Raw genomic sequence first — 19,227 nt, forward strand, 5'->3', positions numbered from 1 at the left:
CCGCCCTGCAGCCGGCGACGCGAGCTGGGCGCGGGCTGGGGGCCTGGGGCGAGGGCGGTCTCCAGGTCCTCAGAGCCCGGAGACCAAGGGGCACCTTGGGAGCACTAAGAGGGCGATGGGGGAAAAAAAGGAGTGTCCGTGTGAATTGGTGGAGGCGTCCCCGCGGGTGCTGTGGGGGACGGAGATGAGGGGTCCCCGGGGCGCGGTGGGGGGCGGAGATGGGGTCGACGGGGCGCAGTGGGCGTGCGGCACTTCTCAGCCTCAGCGCTAGTTTGGGGGCAGGTCATTCATTTTTGTGGGGCTGCCCTGGGCGATTGCAGGGTATTTAGCAGTATGTCTGGTTTCTGTCCACTAGATGGCAGTAGCTGCCCTCCAAGTTGGGGACAACCGACCGTCTGCGCATGTCCTAGCCACTGGGGGACCGAATCGCCCCTCGTTGTGTGCCAGGGCTATAGATAGATAGATGATACATAGATAGAGTAGATAGATAGATAGATAGATAGATAGATAGATAGATAGATAGATAGATGATGGATAGATAAGGTGAATAGATGATTGATAGATACAATGGATGGATGGGCAGTTAGATGGATGGATGGCCACAGATACATAGATCGTAGATAGATAAATAGATGTTAGATAAATGCTAGATGGATAAATGCTAGAGATAGATTATTTATTAATATAGAGACAAATAGATATGACGGATGGATGGGTGGATGGATGGATACATAGATAGATACACAGATAATTAATAGATAGATGACAGATAGAGTCATTCTAGTCAGAATTCTCAGCCTCACACTACTGACATTGGGGGCTGGGTGACTCTCTGATACGGGGCGTCCTATGCACTGTGGGCTGTGAGGCAGCATCCCTGGTGTCCCCCCACCAGGTGCCAGGAGCACCCCTCGCCACGACGGTGACAACCAAAATGACCCCTGACTAATACATCGCACATATATATAAACTAATACATACCTATGTGTACGTAGATGTACATGTGCCTGTATATATATATGGTATATCATGGTATGTGGTATATATCAACATGACATCCTAATGTATGTTTTTTTTTAAATTTTATTTATTTATTTGGCTGTGTTGGGTCTTCGTTTCCGTGCAAGGGCTTTCTCTAGTTGCGGCGAGCGGGGGCCACTCTTCATCGCGGTGCGCGGGCCTCTCACTGCTGTGGCCTCTCCCGTTGCGGAGCACAGGCTCCAGACGCACAAGCTCAGTAGTTCTGGCTCACAGGCCTAGTTGCTCCACGGCATGTGGGATCCTCCCAGACCAGGGCTCAAACCCGCCTCCCCTGCTTGGCAGGCAGATTCTCAACCACTGCGCCACCAGGGAAGCCCCCTAATGTATGTTTTGATAGCATCGTAATGTCCTATTTTTTCCCCCTTAACCTTCTGTGCTGGGTGATCCAGCACAAGGCATCAGATGGTCGTGCAAATCAGGTTCCTGTGCACCAAGCCCCTCAGGTCCCCACCCTAACCCCCTCTTGGTTAACCCATCAGAGGCTGACCACCCACCAGTAAGCCCCTCCACAGTGAGTTCTGATTCACCGTGTGGACTCACCCTGCCCCAAACTTTACCCATTTGGGGGGAGTCATTTTCTGATTGGTTGAACTTTACGTTTCCCTCAAATGTCTGGAGTTAGAAATAATTCTTCTTTTTCTTCTTCTTCTTTCTAATTCTAGGCATTTCAAGGAAATGTACAAGTTCAACCAGTCAGGAAGCATCTTTATCACCGAATCATCTTTCCCCGGACAGTGACAATGAATATTTAGCTCGAAAGGTCAGGGTGGAGGCATAAATACTTGTTTTCAAATTGCACAGCAGAAAAGGTGTCAAACTGCCCGCCCTCCAGCCGAGCTTGAGGCCCCCTTAGTGGTTCTCCTCTGTCGATGCTGGTGTCACTGAGTTTTATCTGGATGAAGACATCAGAGAAGGTATTGCAAAGGCAAACTGGAAAACCATTTAATGAAGGATCACTGTCTGATGGGGTCAATTCCCCCCGAACCTCCAGAACCAGCCCCGAAGGCTCCCGTTCCGTTCACTGCACAAGCCGAACATCTCGCTTACAAAAATAGACGGTTTATTCTGAGGAAGTTCTAGGTGTACAGGGCGCTTGTCAGTATAGTACTGGGGCTCCTCAGCCACCTCCCGCATCCTTCCCCGTCACGTTAACCCCCGACATCCCCGCCATAACGAAGAACCGACATTGGTCCGTTTCCGAGGAGGGATCGGGGTTGGAATCTCGCCCGTGTTCCCCGTGCTCTTCTGGGATCCAGTCTGCGATCCTCTCATTTTCCTTAGATGTTCCAGCTTCCATCTTTCTCAGGATTGTGGACAAGGAGGGGAGCAGGCTGACGGATGTCTTGATGGTTTTGACTTACGCTGTAGGAAGGTCTTGGTGACAGACAAAATCAACAAGGTGACGAGGAAGGCAAGAAAGGAACGGTGGTTGGCACGGGACACACTGTAAACTAGGGATTTAGCCAGGGATGTCCGGCAGGGTTACCAGCCAAAGCTGGGTCCCCACGGGTGTGGGATGGGACTCTGAGGCAGGTGCTGGGTTCGACTCCCTGCTGGCTAATTCACCAGCTCCGGGCCACCGTTGTGGCCTTTATCGGTGAGTCCCACAGCAGTAATCTCATCCCACTTAGGAGCCCGCCCTGCACGTTTATTTACATCCACTCCTACCCTAGAGGTATGTCAACAGCACTAAGGAATCTCATTGGCATTACAGAACCGTATAGGTTTCCAAAGACAGATCAGACGCTGGAAGAAAAAATAAATCAACGTCTCCGTGTGAGAGTTTCCAACAAACCACCTGTTTTGAGCATGGATATTTTAAAACAGGCTCAAGTAAAGAGACTGACATAATGAAACCCCGTGTTCCCTTCGCCCGGGCTCAAGCATTATGAGCTATCAGCATTCTGGCAGTTTTCGTTCGTCCAGTCCCCAAATACGCGGGCACAAATGCACACACGCGCGTGCACACACGAAGACGTGGGCGCATGCACGTGTACACGTGTGTGAAGTGTGCATATATGGGTGTGCACGCAGGTATATATGTGCATGCTTGTATCTGCTGTCATATTCTAGAGCAAGCATCAACCATCGTAGCACTCCGCCCAGGACTGTTTTCATTTACACCTTCAGCATTTTAGGATCTCCTTCAACAAACCCAAAGCCCCATCATCCCACCCAACCAATCCTGGGTTCCACCCGTGTCCCGTTCATGTCCCACCCAACCAATCCTGGATTCCACCTGTGCCCCGTTCGTGTTCTGCTGGCCCGGTTCACGCCAGGAGCCCAGAACACCATGATTCTGCCATCCTTGAAATTCCAGGGAGCCTGGTGGGAGGGTCATGGGACGGCTCGGCCGTGAGATGGGAGGGTCTCGGTCAGGCAGGGGTCTCAGGAGTCCGAGGGAGAAACCTGTCCGCCCAGCACATGGGGAGAAGTCAGGGATATGGGTCTCTGCGTTTTTCCTCCCACACCCTCCCAAGAGCTGAATCACAGAACCGCATCTTGTTTTTTTCTCATGTCTATGTACATGCGAATGTGTTATCCTTTTACGGGAGGCTTAAGACGGCAACAGATTGAAGGAGTGTGTGGGGAGAACACACACACACACACACACACACACGCACACACACACACCCCATTATTAAAAGGCCAAAAGGGGGGCAAATCCCGCCCTGGGATTTCAGGTGATCTGACGGACCTCTCGGACAGGCTGACGGTCACCTGAAGTTCTGGATGGAAATTCCCAGCAATTCGAAAGACCCTGTCGGACCTCCTGAACTTCGGTGGAACTGGGGGCCCCTAGAAGGCAGAAGTCATGGGGGCGTCGACAGCCCTGGATGGCTGAGTGGCCGCCAACCAAATAAGGGGGGGCACAGCCCTCTGGGACCCAAAGGCTGGAGGGACGTGACAGCCACTGGGGGAGGGTATTACTACCTAGACTGGCTTCCTCTGAATTCAAACTTTGACGCCTAATCACAAAGCAGCAGAAAAACGTCCTGTGAGGGTGGTTTGAGGTTTTTCACACTTTTGTAGCATCAGACGCTGGAGGCCCACGCCCAGACGTGGGTGCCACTGTCTCTCCGGCTCAGGGTTTCCGCCCCCAGACTGTTGCTCCCTTGACCTGGCTTTCTAGGGTTCGCCTTTGGGACAGTCGGGAAGAGCGGGGGGACAGCACGCCATGCACGGACCATCCAGGTCCTGGACACGTGCCCTTTTCTCGTCCCTTGCACCCATGGGCTCAAGTCCTTCCCCAGGGGCACGTCCGGCTGTCCCTCTGAGGCTCCCGAGGGTGGCTCTCGGCTCCCTGTAAACACAGACACTGGCTCGGACACCGTCCTCTGTGGAGATGCCCCAGCTGCGTGGCCTGGGGCGGAGGACGGTGAAGGGGCCCTCCAGGCTGCACCTCCAAGCCGAGGGACTGGATCCCACCCTGGGAGCCAGCACCAGGCATAGGCCCTCCTGCAGCCACCCAAGCAGAAGCCAGAGGCTCAGCCTCAGAATTTCAGAGTGTGTGTGTCTCCTGGGGCAGCCGTGACAAGTTCCCGTAAACTGCAGGCTAAAACCCCGGACAGACTGCACCCTCCCCCAGCCCGGAGACCAGACGGCTGAGGGCAGCCATAACAGGTTCCCATAAACTGCAGGCTAAAACCCCGGACAGACCTGCATCTTCCCCCATCCTGGAGACCAGACGTCTGAGGTCAGGGCGTCCCAGGGCCGCGCCCCCTCCAGAGGCTCCAGGGGAGGGTCCTTCCCGCCTCTTCCAGCTCCTGGGGGCTCCGGGCGTCCCTGGGCTTGTGGCCGCGTCCCTCCCGTCTCTGCCTCTGTCTTCCCGGTTCTTCTCCTGTGTGTCTGGGTCTCTCCTCTTCTGTGTCTTAGAAGGACCCTGCCATGGGATGTAGGGCCACCCTGATCCCATAGGTCACACTTTGCGGCTCCTAGCGGACATGGACTTTGGCGAGACACCGTTCACCCCAGCGTACGTGTCTGCTTCTCTTCCAATGTGACCAGGTGCTTCCAGAACATCAGCTCACAACCCCCATCCGCATCTCTGCCCCACGGAGGGGACGTCACCTGCCCCACGGCCAAGCCACCCTGGAGGTCCCTGAGCCCCCGCCTGCCGGCCCCTCCAAGGTCTCACCTTATAGGCTGCAGGGCTGTTTTCCTTTCCCAAGAGGGCCCTGAGCTCAGTCCTGTGCATCTCCCCGTGATGTGCAAAGCACCCCAAAGTTTGTTCTTTCAGGCAAATCCCGGCCTCCCGGGAACCTGCTGGTTTAGCATCCTGGGCAGTCCGGGGACTGGGCCCCTTGTCTTCCCAAAGCAGCCCAGGTAGTGGGGCTGGCACAGGTGTGTCCCAGGTGCTGAGCAGACCTGCTACGGGCTCGTGTGGTCAGTGCTCTCCCCTGGTCCTCCAAGGATCCCACGGGTCAGGCCAGGAGCCTCTCCAGACCCCCAGGACGACTTGCCGTGGCCCGGGGTTCTCAGCTCGGAGGCGGAGCCAGAGAACGGGCCGGAGGGGGCCCCTGAGGCGAGCTGAACCCCGAGGCGGGTCAGGGAGGTGCAGCTGTAGCTGCGAACACTCAGAAACTTGTCATCCGCCCAGAGACCCTCGGTCCACACCTCTGGGACGGACGACCTTCCGGTCTGGGGGCTGTGGCTTGGGGATATTTAAGGAGAACCTGATCCCCGCCGGGGAGCCCCCGTGTTTGCTTGGCTCCGGGGGGCGGGGGGGAACCAGGTGATGTCGGGGGAAACAGGTGATGTCGCAGGGCCCCATGGGCCCCCAGAGCACGGGGCCCGAGGTGGCCTGTCCACGGGCACGTGGCCAAATCCCAGTGCCCGGAGGGACCGCGGGTGGATTGTCGCAGGGCGGGGGAAGGACCGCGCCGCCCTCTCCCGGCTGCCCCGCCCCCGCCCCCGCCCCCGAGGGGCGCCCGGCTCAGAAGACGCTCTCCTGCCGCTTGACGCTGGGCCGGCCGGCGGCGTCCAGCCCCTCCACGGAGCGCACGGACAGCGTGCGTCCGGAGCCGAGGCTCTCGAGGTGCCCCTCAGGGCTGCCGGTGGGCAGGGGCCTGTAGCCCAGGTAGTGCCGCATGTGGAGCTGGAACTCGCGGGACGCGAAGTAGTAGACGAAGGGGTCCAGGCAGTTGTTGAGGCAGCTGAGGCAGAGCGTGAGCTTGTACACGTGGTAGTAGCTGCGGCCGAAGAAGAGCCGACTGACCACGTGCACCAGCAGCACGAAGTTGTTGGGCGCGAAGCAGGTGACGAAGGCCAGAAGCACCACGGCCGCCAGGCACACGGCGCGGGACCTCCGGGCCTCCCCGTGGCGGTCGGCCGAGCGCAGCAGCGTGAGGATGGTGGCCGTGTAGCAGGCCACGGTGACCACGAAGGGAACGAGGAAGAGCACGACGAACAGGGTGAGGAGGAACACCGCCCACATGGCCACGCTGGGCAGCATGCTGGACTTGAGCACGTCGAAGCACGTGACGATGCCCAGCACCTCCACGGCGTAGGTGAGGTCCGTGCGCGCCAGCGGCGACAGGGCGGCCAGAAGGAGGAGCCACGTGCCGGCGCAGGCAGCCACGGCGTAGCGGCGGCAGCGCCAGCGGGCGGAGGCCAGCGGGTACACGACGCCCAGGAAGCGGTCCACGCTGATGCAGGTCATGGTGAGGATGGAGGAGTACATGTTCGCGTAGAAGGCCACGGTCACCACGTTGCACAGCAGCTCGCCGAACACCCAGTGGTTGCCGTTGCAGTGGTAGTAGATCTGGAAGGGCAGCACGCAGGCCAGCATCAGGTCCGTGACGCTCAGGTTGATCATGAAAATGACCGAGGGTGTCTTGGGTCCGATGTGGCGGCACAGCACCCACAGGGAGAACAAGTTGCCAGGGATACTTATCAGGGCCACCAGCGAGTACACCACCGGCAGGACCACCGCGATGGCCGGGTCCCGCAGCATCAGGAGGGTGGCGTTGTCCGGACGCGTCACGTTCATGTCCATCCTGGAGCCGGGGGTTGGGGGGCCGATCTGGAAGAGAAAAGGGGCGCCAGGGGTGAGAGGGGTGGACGACGGGGTCTGCCCGCACAGGGACGGAGAGATGGGAGGGTCCCCGGCGCCCGAGGGGCGGGCAGCTCCCGGTTCCTCCTCTGCTGGCCCTCCCTCCCTTCTGGTCCCTCTTCCCGCCCTCCACCTGTATCCCAGACCCAATAGATGCTAAATCCTCAAGGGCTGCATCACCCACAAAAGCTACAAGGAACCATATGAAAACACCCACCACCGGCTGCCAGGCTCCTGACCCAGCATGGGGGTCACAAACCTGCCCCTCCATCCTGCACCGGGTGGTGGGGGGGGAAAGAGACCCCACACCAGGACGTGGAGACCCCGCGTCCTGTCCCTGCAGGCAGCAGGTGTGGGCTCAAGTCTGCTGGGGCCAGAGGACACAGGACTCTTCCTGTAACGGCCCACAGCCCAGCTGCACCTGGGTCACTGCACTCCTGCCCCTCCCCTGGCAACTTCCTTCCTTCCTGTGACTTGGAAGCATGGGGAGCGTGCTGTGAGGCACGGTGCGGAGGCTTCGATGCTGGGGCCATGAGGATGCAGGGCGGTGAGGCCGAGGTACAAGGTTACAAAGTTACCAAGGGAATGACTCTGTTTCCAACCTGCAAAGTAGCTTCCCTCGGATGCTCTGAGCCCCAATTTCTTCACTGGCACACAGTGAAGTCAGGGTCCCCCCACCCCAGGGCTGTGCTGGGTATCGCAGGCTGCCCTCCCCGACCACACGGGTGTGCTGTGCTGCTGGCGTCGTGGTCCCAGCAGGATAGTAACTGTCACCCTGCACCTGGCCTCCTGCCTTTGGCCCATAACCGCTCATCACCCCAACACCGCAGCCCCACTCCCTTCCAAGTTCGGGACCCCAATCCCAGAGCACACGTTGTGGATGCTCCTTTGGGGCGGGGGTGGTGGTGGATGTTGGGGCCCCTGAGACATCATCCCCATGTCTTCCCTCCCTCCCTCCCTCCCCGGTGATGTCACTATACTCCTCTTATTGTGACATCACCGGTAGCACCAGCAGGACATGAAGATAGAAAAGGGGCTTGGAGGTGTGCTGGTGACACGTTCCCAAACTGCAAAGGGGAGTGGATCCCCTGCCCGGCTCCGGCCCTAATGGGGGGTCCTGGGGGTTCCCCCCCCCAGACCACACAGAGCATCCTCTGCTCCTCCCCGATGATCCCACAGAGGAGCCTCCCCCGGGCTGCTCCCAGCCGAGGGATCCAGGGACTACGGTTGAAGGGAGCGGTGTCTGTCTTGCAAGCACCTGCTTCCAGGTGCCATGTCCCCGCCATCCCCGCCGGACGTGGTTTTGGAACCCCAGCGGCCTCCTTGCCTCCTGGGAAGTGCACAGCAATACAGGAGCCCATGGAGAGGCCCAGGTACCTCGTGCGGCTGGCAGCCCATTCCCTGCAAACCATGGGGAAGACGGAACGGCTGTCGGGCGGGTGTGTGGCATCTTTGTTCTTGTCTTGACCCCCCCGGGAGCTCCCAGGGCTTTTCCCAAGCATAGGACGGGCTCTTTGTGGGCAAAGGAGGATGCGATCAGAATATGTGTCACAGGAGTGGGGGAAACTGCCCATCAGGTCACGGTCTTAGGAGCAGACGCTGAGGTTTCCCGGAGAAGAAGGAATTCTGAATCCAGACAGCAGGGTCAGCTGGTGCCTGGGTCTCTAGCTCCGACACCCTGCCCTGCGGATTTCAGACTCACCAGCCCCACAATCAGTGTAAGCCAATTCCTTGAGATAAATATCTTTATGTATATATTGTACTTAACATTTGTAGGTACGTATATGTGCAAATATAGGCTTGTGTGTTTGTATACGCGTGTACACTTATGTATATATACATCCTCTTGCATATAGTTGTATGTGTGGGTGTGCATATACATGTGTGTGTGTATACACACGTATCTGGTCGCATATATGTCATATTGCATGTATACACACGTGTATATACACATATACACCCTATTGCCTGCATACAGTGGGTTGGCCAAAAAGTTCGTTCGGGTTCTTCTGTAAGGTCTTATGGGAAAACCGAAACAAACTTTTTGGCCAACCCAATATGTGTGTGTGTGTGTGTGTGTGTGTGTGTGTGTGTGTGTGTGTGTGTGTGTATGTGTATACACACAGATATATATCCTATGGCATATCCATGCATGTGTGTGTATATATATACACGTGTATATACAATTGCACGCATGTGTATGTATATTCAATTACACAAGTATGTGTATACAATTTATGTGTATATATGTAGACATAAATATGTACATAAATGCAATAGGGTATATATGCCATAGGTTATATATGTGTGTGTGTATATGCACGTATATATATGCACGTCATAGGATGTCTATGTATAGATATACATACACATCTGTGCAGTAGTACATGTGTACACATACAGGTACATGCAACTGAATATACACGTGTATAGATACATGCTTCTATAGCTCTCCATCCTTTGGTTTCTGTTCCTCCGGAGAACCCTGATGATACAGAGCCAATGGTCCTGAGGGCCCTCCTGGGGCTGGGGGACCATGACGAGATGCTCGTTACTTTTATGCTGACCCTCCTGTTAAGAGACAGTGGGTTTGCATTTCCAGACCCTTCCATAGAGCGCTCGGGATAACAGAGGTGGGAGGTCCCTGCCCACAGCGGCACCTCCCACCGGGTCCTCACGCCACGCTTTCTCAGAAACGTTAAATCCAAAACCAGCTGGGAACAAGTGGCTGGGTCTCCTGCCCACGTTCATGGCGTGAAAGCCCCTGTTCTTTGCCTGGAGCCGCTGGGGAGCACCAAGCCTGCCCTTCAGAGCTCACAGAGCAGAGTCTGGAGCAGAGCCCCAGAGCCCTGGGCCGGGCAGCCATGCCGATGCCAGGTCCCAACACGCCGGGTCCCTCCTGCAAATATGGGCATAACTGAGGTGTGGGCAGATGCCCTGGATGCCCTCCGGAGCCAGTGGGCTCTGAGCTGCTGGCACCTGAGCCTCGCACTCCTGAACTTCTGTTTTCCCGCTGATCTGCCCCCCGCCCCCGTGACAGAGAAGTCCACCCAGCTGTCCGCACACCCCACTCCTGACTGTCGGCCCCTCAGACCCACAGAGACGGAGGGCCCGGGCCCAGAGGGGACAAGGGATCCCTGGGGCTGCCTACACCCCGCCTTCTGGGCACAGCGGGTCCCCGTTTCACTTTCTTTCTAATTTCTTATGTAAATGCAAACCAAAGGCGGCGCACTGTTCACTTCTGCTGGTTTTCAAAGTCTGGGTGACGGCTTTGCTGCCCTATCGACCTGGAGGACACCGGATTTCTCTTTCTTCGAATGCCGGACAAAAGAGCTTTAACACTTAAAGTAGGAAAAACAGCAACAAAAACACCCCAACAAAACACACAAACAAACACAAAAGGAAGAAAGAGAAGCGCGGCGTGTGCATTTTCTCACTTTCAAAGATGGCACTCAAGTTGGGCGACCTGACCTGGAGTCCACGGGGTGGGGACAGCTGGTGGGGGTCAAGGACATGGCTTAAGGATGCTGTAAGGGACCGTTAGGTGTGCTGTTGTGCTGAGGATCTGCCCAGGATGCCACGTTCCTGTAAGGGGCCATCTGCAAGCCAGGAAGAGGTCCTCACCACAACGTGACCCCGTTGGCACCTCGATGCCAGACATCCGGCCTCCGGGACTAGGAGAAGTAAATGTCTGTTGTTTAAGCTGCCCCGTCTGCAATATTCTGTGATAGCTGCCCGAACTGACCCAGACAGACATTATACTGATGGCCTCAGCCCGTGGCTGCATGCGAGCTGTGGTGGTGACACGGCGGTGGTCACAGGTGTGTATTCCCTGCACCGCACCTCACAGGACCCCGCATCTTGCTCTTAGGTCTCCCTGATGGGTTCATCTGGGTTTTGACTCGCTCCACTTGAATCCAGAGTTTCCTTCTGGCTGGGGTCACCTGGAGAAGCCCTTTGCCCCCGAGGGTTTGGGACTCGGAAACCGGAGCTGCAAGCTTGTGCAAACAGCACGTCGTGTAGAAGTTGGCCGGGTCTTAGCCAGCCTGGGGGTCTTTCCCTGGAGCCCAGCGTACACCCCACGAGAGGAAACTCTGCCATCGGCTTGGGGTTTCGAGGTCTGTGTTTCTCACCGTACCTCTTACTTCTCTTCTCGAGATCCTGCCGGGGATGACCGTTGCTATTTTGCCGTTGGCCGAGGCTGTCCCTTCTGCATTTGACCGCGAGTGTGTATGATGCCGGGGCTCCTGAAATCAGGGCGTGGGGCTCAGCCGGGCACAGGACCCTAAGACAGCCACGGCTCCCATCCGCACTGCAGTTTGACTTGTCCCGAGATGGTCACAGGGGCGTCCATCCCTGGATGTCTGTTAGCGGGAAACGTGGTCCTTGAGCCACTGGCGAGGCCAGGACCCAGCCTTCGACTCTTATCTGACTGCAACTCCCCTTTCAAGCCTTCCTGCCCTGGTCTTTCTTCCTCTGCAGGAGCCGTGCCACCTGTGGTGCGTGTGTGCACAGCGAGCTTCCGCAAACCCACTTAAAACTGGCCCGGGTTTCGCTTTGAGTGGGAAGCGCTCTGCTCTGCTGGCTCGCGGCCAGGTGCCGTCCTATGGTCATTGCGGGGGGTGGGTACGGGCCCCTCCTCACAGCCACCCACCTCCATCCATCCTCGGCTTCAGGAGGAAAAGGGAGCCGTACTTCTTGGGATCCCCGTGGCTGCTGCAGCGGGACCCATGGAAGGGAGAGATGCCGATAATTTACAGAAGACGGTGGGGGGTGGGGTGACCTGGGAGGCTGCTGTGGGTCCCCGGGGGATGGGGGGGGGTGGTCTGAGAAGATCGGTGAGGGACAGAGCTTCAGACAGAGAACCCATCCCCCTCGAGTGGAATTCCGAGGGCGGGGCGGCATTTGGGAGGCCTTTTTCCATTTCTGCTCAAACAGTTATGAATGCCACCCCCACCCCCCAGGGGTTTTGATCTGTCCTAACCTCCAGGTGGGAGCTTCAAAAGAGTGTGAATTTGCATAACACGCGGCTGCCCTGCATGGGTTGCAGAAAACCCATGTGGATGTCAGGAGGCTCTGGCCACCCTCTGCAGCCCTGTAGCTGCTGCCTTCCCCCCGCCGTGGGCCCCCCCGTGCTTTCACCTGTACCATCTCAGGGGAGGGCAGGCAGCACCCTTGGGGCTCCGGAAGCCCAGCCTGCCGCCGGCTGCAGAGATCACGGCTGATTAATAAAGAAATCACCTCTAACAGATGCCGGCTTCTCTGAAACCCACGGCGTTTGTGGTTTGGACCTGGAGGAGGTCTGGGCGGTGACAGGATGGAAATTTTGTGAAACGAGCGACAAACAGCCACTGGTGGCCGCCAGACGCTCCCCAGGCGCTGGGCGAGCAGAGGTGGCTCTTGCAAAAGGCACCGGACACAGGGCTGCCCGAAGCAGGCGGCCTGGAGGCGGCGGGTGGGAAGTTCTGGCTTGTTCTCTGCAGGAAACCGCAGGCAGTTCTGAGACACAGACTCAGCTGCGTCTCAGGTGTCCAGGGCTCCCGTGCATCCCCCCTGCAGGCCCCCCGCCCCCCCCCCCCCGTCTTGGTCTCTTTTTTCTTAATAGTCTTATTGAGCTGTAAGTTATAGATCATCAAGTTCCCCCATTTACAATGGGCACTTCAGGGCTTCCCTGGTGGCGCAGTGGTTAAGAATCCGCCTGCCAACGCAGGGAACATGGGTTCGAGCTGCAGTCCGGGAAGATCCCACATGCTGCAGGGCAACTAAACCCGTGCGCCACAACTACCGAGTCTGCGCTCTAGAGCCCGCGAGCCACAACTACTGAGCCCGCGCGCCTACAGCCCGTGCTCCGCAACAAGAGAAGCCACCGCAATGAGAAGCCCGCGCACCGCAACAAAGAGTAGCCCCTGCTCGCCGCAACTAGAGAAAGCCTGTGCGCAGCAAGGAAGACCCAACACAGCCAAAAATAAGTAAATAAAATAAAATTTTTTTAAAAATGCACACTGCAGCAGTTTTTCATAGATTTGCAGATGTGCACCCACCCCCATCACGTGATCCCAGAACATTTTCATTGTCTCGAAAAGAAACCTTGCACACCACGGCCATCACCCCACACTCCCCTGCCCCAGCACACATGGATACAGGTTTACAAATTAAGTTCAAATTCATGTGTCGTACGAGTGACCATGTTTAAAGTGGACCGTTCGGTGGCACGGAGCACATTCACAAGGCTTTGGGACCATCGCCTCTATCTGTTTCTAGAACGTGTTTATTATCCCGAAAGGAGACCCCGTCCCCATTAAGAGTCTCTCCCCATCTCCCTCCCCCAGCCCTTAATCTGCCTTCTGTGTCTGTGGATTTGCCTGTTCTGGACGTTTCCTATCAACGGAATCACACACTGTGTGTCCTTCTGGGTCTGCTTCTCTCACTGAGCATCGTGTGTTCAAGGTCCATCCACGTGGTAGCCTGTGTCAGAGCTTCACTCCTTTTCATGGCTGAGTCATATTCCACTGTGTGGCTGGACCCCATGCTGTTTATCCATCCATCCATCCATCCATCCACCCATCCATCCATCCATCCATCCATGGACACTTGGGTTTCCACTTTTTGTTTGTTGTGAACCAAACTGCTTATCGGTCACCTGGGACCACTCCCGACGTGAAGTTTGGAGATGCTGAGTACAGTGGTCCCTCCATCTCTGTTGAGGTGGGTCTTACTCAGGTGGGGAGGTGAAAAGCACCCCTGAGTCAAAGGGATGAGTGCCATTTGGGGACTGCCCCCCCATATCCTTTCAACCATCACAGCCAGTGTTTCCCGAGTGCTGGGGCTACACTCACAGTGGCGGGGACTGGAGGGTCTGGACCCTGGGAAGCCGTGACCCAGCCCTGGGCAGCGTGGACTGGCCTTCCTTCTGGGTTTCTTGGGGTTGTGGTGCTCTGCCACGGGAGCCTCAGCCCCGAAGCGTTCAAGGGCCTCTGCTTCGGAGAGCTGGTGATGTCGGAGCCTCCAAGTGGATGGCGCCTCGTGGTACGTAGAATATTCACTCCTGAGATGCACATGGGCTGAGCAGCCCTGCCCGGCTGATCGCTGCAGGGACCACTGGTTCCTCTCGTACCCGGGACAGCTCCCACCCCACAGATGTTGTTCAACAGACTCAGGATGACGGAGCCATGCTGCACTAACAGCTGACCGATGTGGGAAGTGCTGGGAAAACGAGTGGCGTGGGGTCTCCCCACCCAAACACTCAAGTGTCCTCATGTGTCACATCGGGGATATAGACTCATCCTCTGAGGGTTGCCAGGGTACCAAGTGACCCAGTGATGGTGAAGCATGGCATAAACTGGGGTGTGCGCATAAATATTAACTAGGTCAGTAACCGGGGGGTGCCCTGGGTTGTCCTAACAAATGACCGCAAGCTGGGGACTTTGCAATAACAGGCCTCCATCCTCCCCCATCCTGGAGACCAGACGTCTGAGGTCAAGGTGTCCCAGGGCCGCGCTCCCTCCAGAGGCTCCAGGGGAGGGTCCTTCCCGCCGCTTCCAGCTTCTGGGGGCTCCAGGCGTCCCTGGGCTTGTGGCCACATCCCTCCCGTCTCTGCCTCTGTCTTCATGGGGCTTCTGCTCTGTGTCTGTGTCTCTCACCTTCTGTATCTTAGAAGGACCCTGTCATTGGGTTTAGGGCCACCCTCCTCCAGGAGGACCTCATCTCAGACCCTTCACTTCATCACATCTGGAAAGGCCCTGTTTCCAAATAATACCCCTTCCCGAGGTTCTGGGTGGTCATGAATCTTGGGGGACACCATTCAATTCACCACACCCTCCCACTGGGCAAGAGCCCGATAAACAGCTCAGCTCATAACAGGGGAGTTTCTCCTGGAATTTGATCATGACATTTGATGCACTTGTCTTTCCAGAATCCTTACATAGGTGCCAATAATCAGTACTAATCAGTAGGCTTTTAAAGAATAGCTCAGGGTCACCGACTGTCTGACACACTTGTGGAAGGACCCTGTCGTGGGACGTAGGGCCACCCCAAGTCCAGGAGAACCTCATTGCAGATCCTTCATTTCGTCACATCTGCAAAGACCCTGTTTCCAAACAAATCACATTCATAGGCTCTGGAGGCCAGGACGTGGAGATGTTTTTTGCAGACCCCCCCTCAGCCAACTTCAGGCATCAGGGAGATTATTTCTAAGTGCTCTTTGACCTCAGTGCATCCCAGGGTGGGGGTTCCAGTTTTAGCCACATCCCCTCCAGCACCAAGGCTGAGGCCTTGGTTTTTGGAGAGAAGACCCCCTCCGCCCACCCCGGGCACCCATGCTGCAGAGGTGGAGGGAACACAAGGCTGGTCTGGAATCTAACCATCATGCCCAGGAATTCTGGCCGTTCCCTCAAGGGTCGGGACGCCAGGAGGCTGTGCGCCCTCACCAGCGGCCTCGTGTGGAAGACCCCCTTCTTGCCAGCGACCCCAGGACCTGGCTGATGCTTCTGGAGCTGCCCGGCAGAGGAAGCTGCATTGGGTTTTCTGGTCGACCATGGGAAACTCACGGAAGACATAGGAAACTCTGGGGTTGTCGTGGGTGAACTCCATCTCCCCCCAAGTTCATAGGTTGAAGTCCTAACTCCCCGTAGGTCAGCGTGTGACTTTAGTTCCAAGGAGGGTCTTTGCAGATGTAATTAGTTAGATTTAGCCGAGATCTCACTGGAGCAGGGTGGGACCTGAGTCCACTATGACCGGTGTCCCTAAGGGGACATTTGGACACAAACACACAGAAGGAGGGAGACAGCCAGGTGGCAATGGATGCAGAGACGGAGGTGATGTTTCTGTAATCCAAGAAATGCCAAGGGTGGCCAGGAAACACCAGAAGTTGGGAGAGAGGCGTGGAATAGAGTCTCCCCGACAGCTTCCAGGAGGAACCAACCCTGCAGGCGCCTTGACTTCAGACTTCAGGTCTCCGGAAAGGAGAGACGCTGAATCTGTGTTGTTGAAGCCCCCCAGCAGCCCCAGGAGAAAAATGCACAAGGGAAAAGAGAAAGGATTGAGCTGACAGACTTCAGAAAGCCAAAGCAATGATCCTGCAAAATAAAAGAGAGGGAGGGATCTCAAAGAAAAGATGGAGCCTGAAAGGATGAGATCGTAGGAAACAGAGAGACATGGAGACACAGCCGACAGCCTCGGGGTGACGTCGCTAGCAGGGAGGAGGGATAGAAATAGCGAAAGATGTAAAAACTGCATGGCAAGCAACATCAACACATATTGATGTGACCTCTCCCCCTTTTTTGGCCAACACTCTCAGGGGGAGGGCATATAAATGAGCTTTGCTGAAGCCCAGGATGAATGGAAGCTCCAGCCAACGTGGAGCTGCGCCCGAGGACTAAAGAAATACTCCAGGCTCTCCTGGTCAGGTCTCCTGCCCACAGTGGGTGAGCTTTCCCCCCAGCACCCCTTATTCCAGAGACCCACAGTGCTGGGGGACACCCCCCAGGACCCAGACACAGCATCCCGTCCAGCCCTGGTGGGGCCAGGGGTACAGGTGTATGTTTGTAGGCAGAGTCACACTGGCTTCAAGGAGAATTCAGCTTTGGGCCAACTTACTGGCATGGCCAGTAAGACATGGTCCCGTGGTCCCCATTCACACACTGAAACTTGTTGGAGCAAGAGTCTTGGTTGACAGGTCATCTCGATATATGAGGGGTCCTGAGGGGGGCAGAGATAGTGGACGGACCCCAGGGGTTCTCACCCAGTCAACATTGTCATCCCCGCCAGGGGACACTCAGCAATGTCCGGGGACATTTCTGGTTGTCACAGCTGAGAGAGGGGGAGCTCCTGGCACCTGGTGGGTGGAGACCAGGGATGCTGCTTCACACCCCGCAATGCTCAGGACGCCCCACATCAGAGAGTCATCCAGCCCCGATGTCAGTAGTGCTGAGGCTGAGAAACGCTGACTTGCATGAAAGACTATCTATCCATCTATCTACGTACCTATGTATCTATATATCTATGTATCTGTCTATTTACCTATCATTTACCTATGATCCCTCCAGCTATCCATCTATCATCTAAGCATCTATCAACCTATCATCTCTCTCCTATCTATCTATCCATCCCTTCATTTATCACCTGTCTACTATATCTATCTATCTATCATCTATTTATCCATCTATCTGCCTATCTATCATGTATCTATCATTTATCTATCTATCTATGAATCATGTATCTATCATCTATCTATGATCTCTCTCTATATATATATCTCTACCTCTCTATCTTTTGGGGAGAGAAATCCCAAGAACTAGAGAGACTGCAGAGAAATTATAGACCAAGAGAGAAGCTTGACCAGAGAGGGCAGGAGCTGGAGAAGCAGAGGGGCAGGGAGGAGGTTGAGGACAAGATGCCTTTGAGGTACATACCAGAAGCCTCCCACCCTGCACCTTCCCCCCTACAGGGCTCCCTTTGCATTCCTGTTGGTCCTTCCCCACTGGACCCCAACTCATCCCAACAAGACCAGGGTCAAAGCTGTCTCTTCTATGCAGCTTCCTGAGTTCCCACAGCCCAAGAAGAGGCAGAGGTAGGCTCTACTGAGCTTCCAGGCTCCAAAGAGGCACAACATTGCTTAAGCGTTTAGACACTCCAATTATAGAGCAGACACATATTTGCTCCGGGTCAAGGAATAAAAAGAAACAGCAGTATTTGTGTCTGACCTCATGCTTTTCGCCTGCAGTACAAGGCCCCTCCCTGCTCCCCCCGCCCAGAGGTGACCACTGGGGTATGTTTGCTGTGTCGCATCCTTGCAGACACGTCTCGGTGTACATGACACACACACACGTGTATGTGCATGCACCCACACAGGTAGGAGTTTTCACCTGCATGCTGTACATATCACCTGTCCCAACGTTCCCACTTCGAACTTACGTAGAGTTCCTCTCTGCCATTTTCCACGCTGGAATGCTCTGTGGGTATTTCACCCTGCTCCCCAGGCTGTGGGCATTTGGAGGGATTACCTGAACTTCAGCCTGTGCTGACTCACACCTCTGCAAGCATTTCTGTGCGAGCATGTGATAACGTCTTCTAAGACAGATTCCTAGGAGTAGCGTTGCTGACACAAAGGGTGTGCACTTTTTAAATTGCACGCATGTGTTGGAAAGGAAGAAAGATCTAAAACCTACCCTCTAAGCTTCCTCCTTAGAAAACGAGAACAAGAAGAGTCTTTTAAATCCCCAGCGAGCAGAAGAAAAGACATAATAAAAGCGAGAGCAGAAATCAATGCAATTGAAAACAGAAAATCAATTGAGGAGAAAAAAAGAAATCAAAAAGCTGGTTCTTTGAAGAGATCAATAAAATCGATAAACCTCTAGTCAGGCTGACTAAGAAAAAAAGGGAGAAGACACAAATTACAAATATCAGAAATCAACGAGGGGACATCACTACCGATCCCACGGACGTTAAAAGGAGGTTCAAGGGATAACATGAACAATTCTATGCCCACAGATTTGATTACCTAGATGACATGGACCACTTCCTCGACGTAATATGCCAAAAGGCACCCGGAGAAATAGGCCATTTGAATAGGTCTATATCTATGAGAGAAATTGAATCAATAATTAATAACCTTCCAAAGCAGGAAGCACCAGGTCCAGATGGGCTCGTGATGAATTCTACCAAAGCCTGAAGGAAGGAATGATACCAGTTCTCTACAGTGTCTTCCAGAAGATTGAAGCAGCAGAGAGGCCACCACCAAACACCCTTCCCACACACGGTGCCAATTTGAATTTGCAGAAAATAGAACAAGGGCAGGGGGATGGAGGTGGGGAACTCATTCCTCAAGTTGTCACCGAAAATCTGTCAGTGGCCCGTCTCATCTTTTCCATCTGATGGGCGATGAGTGGCGTCTGACTGAAGTTTCAAGTCACACCTTCATAACGGCCACAGAGGTTGAGTGCCTTTCTCATGCTCTCACACTGGCGTTTCCTTTTCGGAAACCAAGACCGACCCGCCATTGGGCCACTCAGAACTCTGTCTTGTTAGCATGATGGTAGCAGCTGTTGATATGTGATGGGAATTCTGCTTGGTTTGTTTGTTGGCTGTGCCGCGAGGCATGTGGGATCTTAGCTCCCTGACCAGCGATCGAACCT

At 55.4% G+C, this 19,227-nt stretch overlaps 1 protein-coding gene across 5 annotated transcripts in view; it reads right to left on the reverse strand.

Moving 5' to 3' along the window:
* Positions 1 to 3,871: 3,871 nt before the first annotated feature.
* P2RY8 (P2Y receptor family member 8) overlaps positions 3,872 to 19,227 on the reverse strand; it is a 51,420-nt gene continuing 36,064 nt past the window's right edge. For 2 of the 5 annotated variants that reach the window (XM_049704900.1, XM_004286270.4), the window contains exon 2: positions 3,872 to 7,066. In XM_049704900.1, coding sequence (XP_049560857.1) covers positions 5,978 to 7,039 — 1,062 coding nt within the window. In that variant the 5' untranslated portion in view covers positions 7,040 to 7,066 and the 3' untranslated portion in view covers positions 3,872 to 5,977. Of the gene's footprint in view, positions 7,067 to 11,234; positions 11,728 to 19,227 lie in introns of those variants that run through there. The other 3 variants (XR_007474852.1, XR_007474853.1, XM_033417422.2) reach the window with 3 other exon arrangements.

Source organism: Orcinus orca, chromosome X (assembly GCF_937001465.1).
Source record: "Orcinus orca chromosome X, mOrcOrc1.1, whole genome shotgun sequence".
NCBI lineage: Eukaryota > Metazoa > Chordata > Mammalia > Artiodactyla > Delphinidae > Orcinus > Orcinus orca.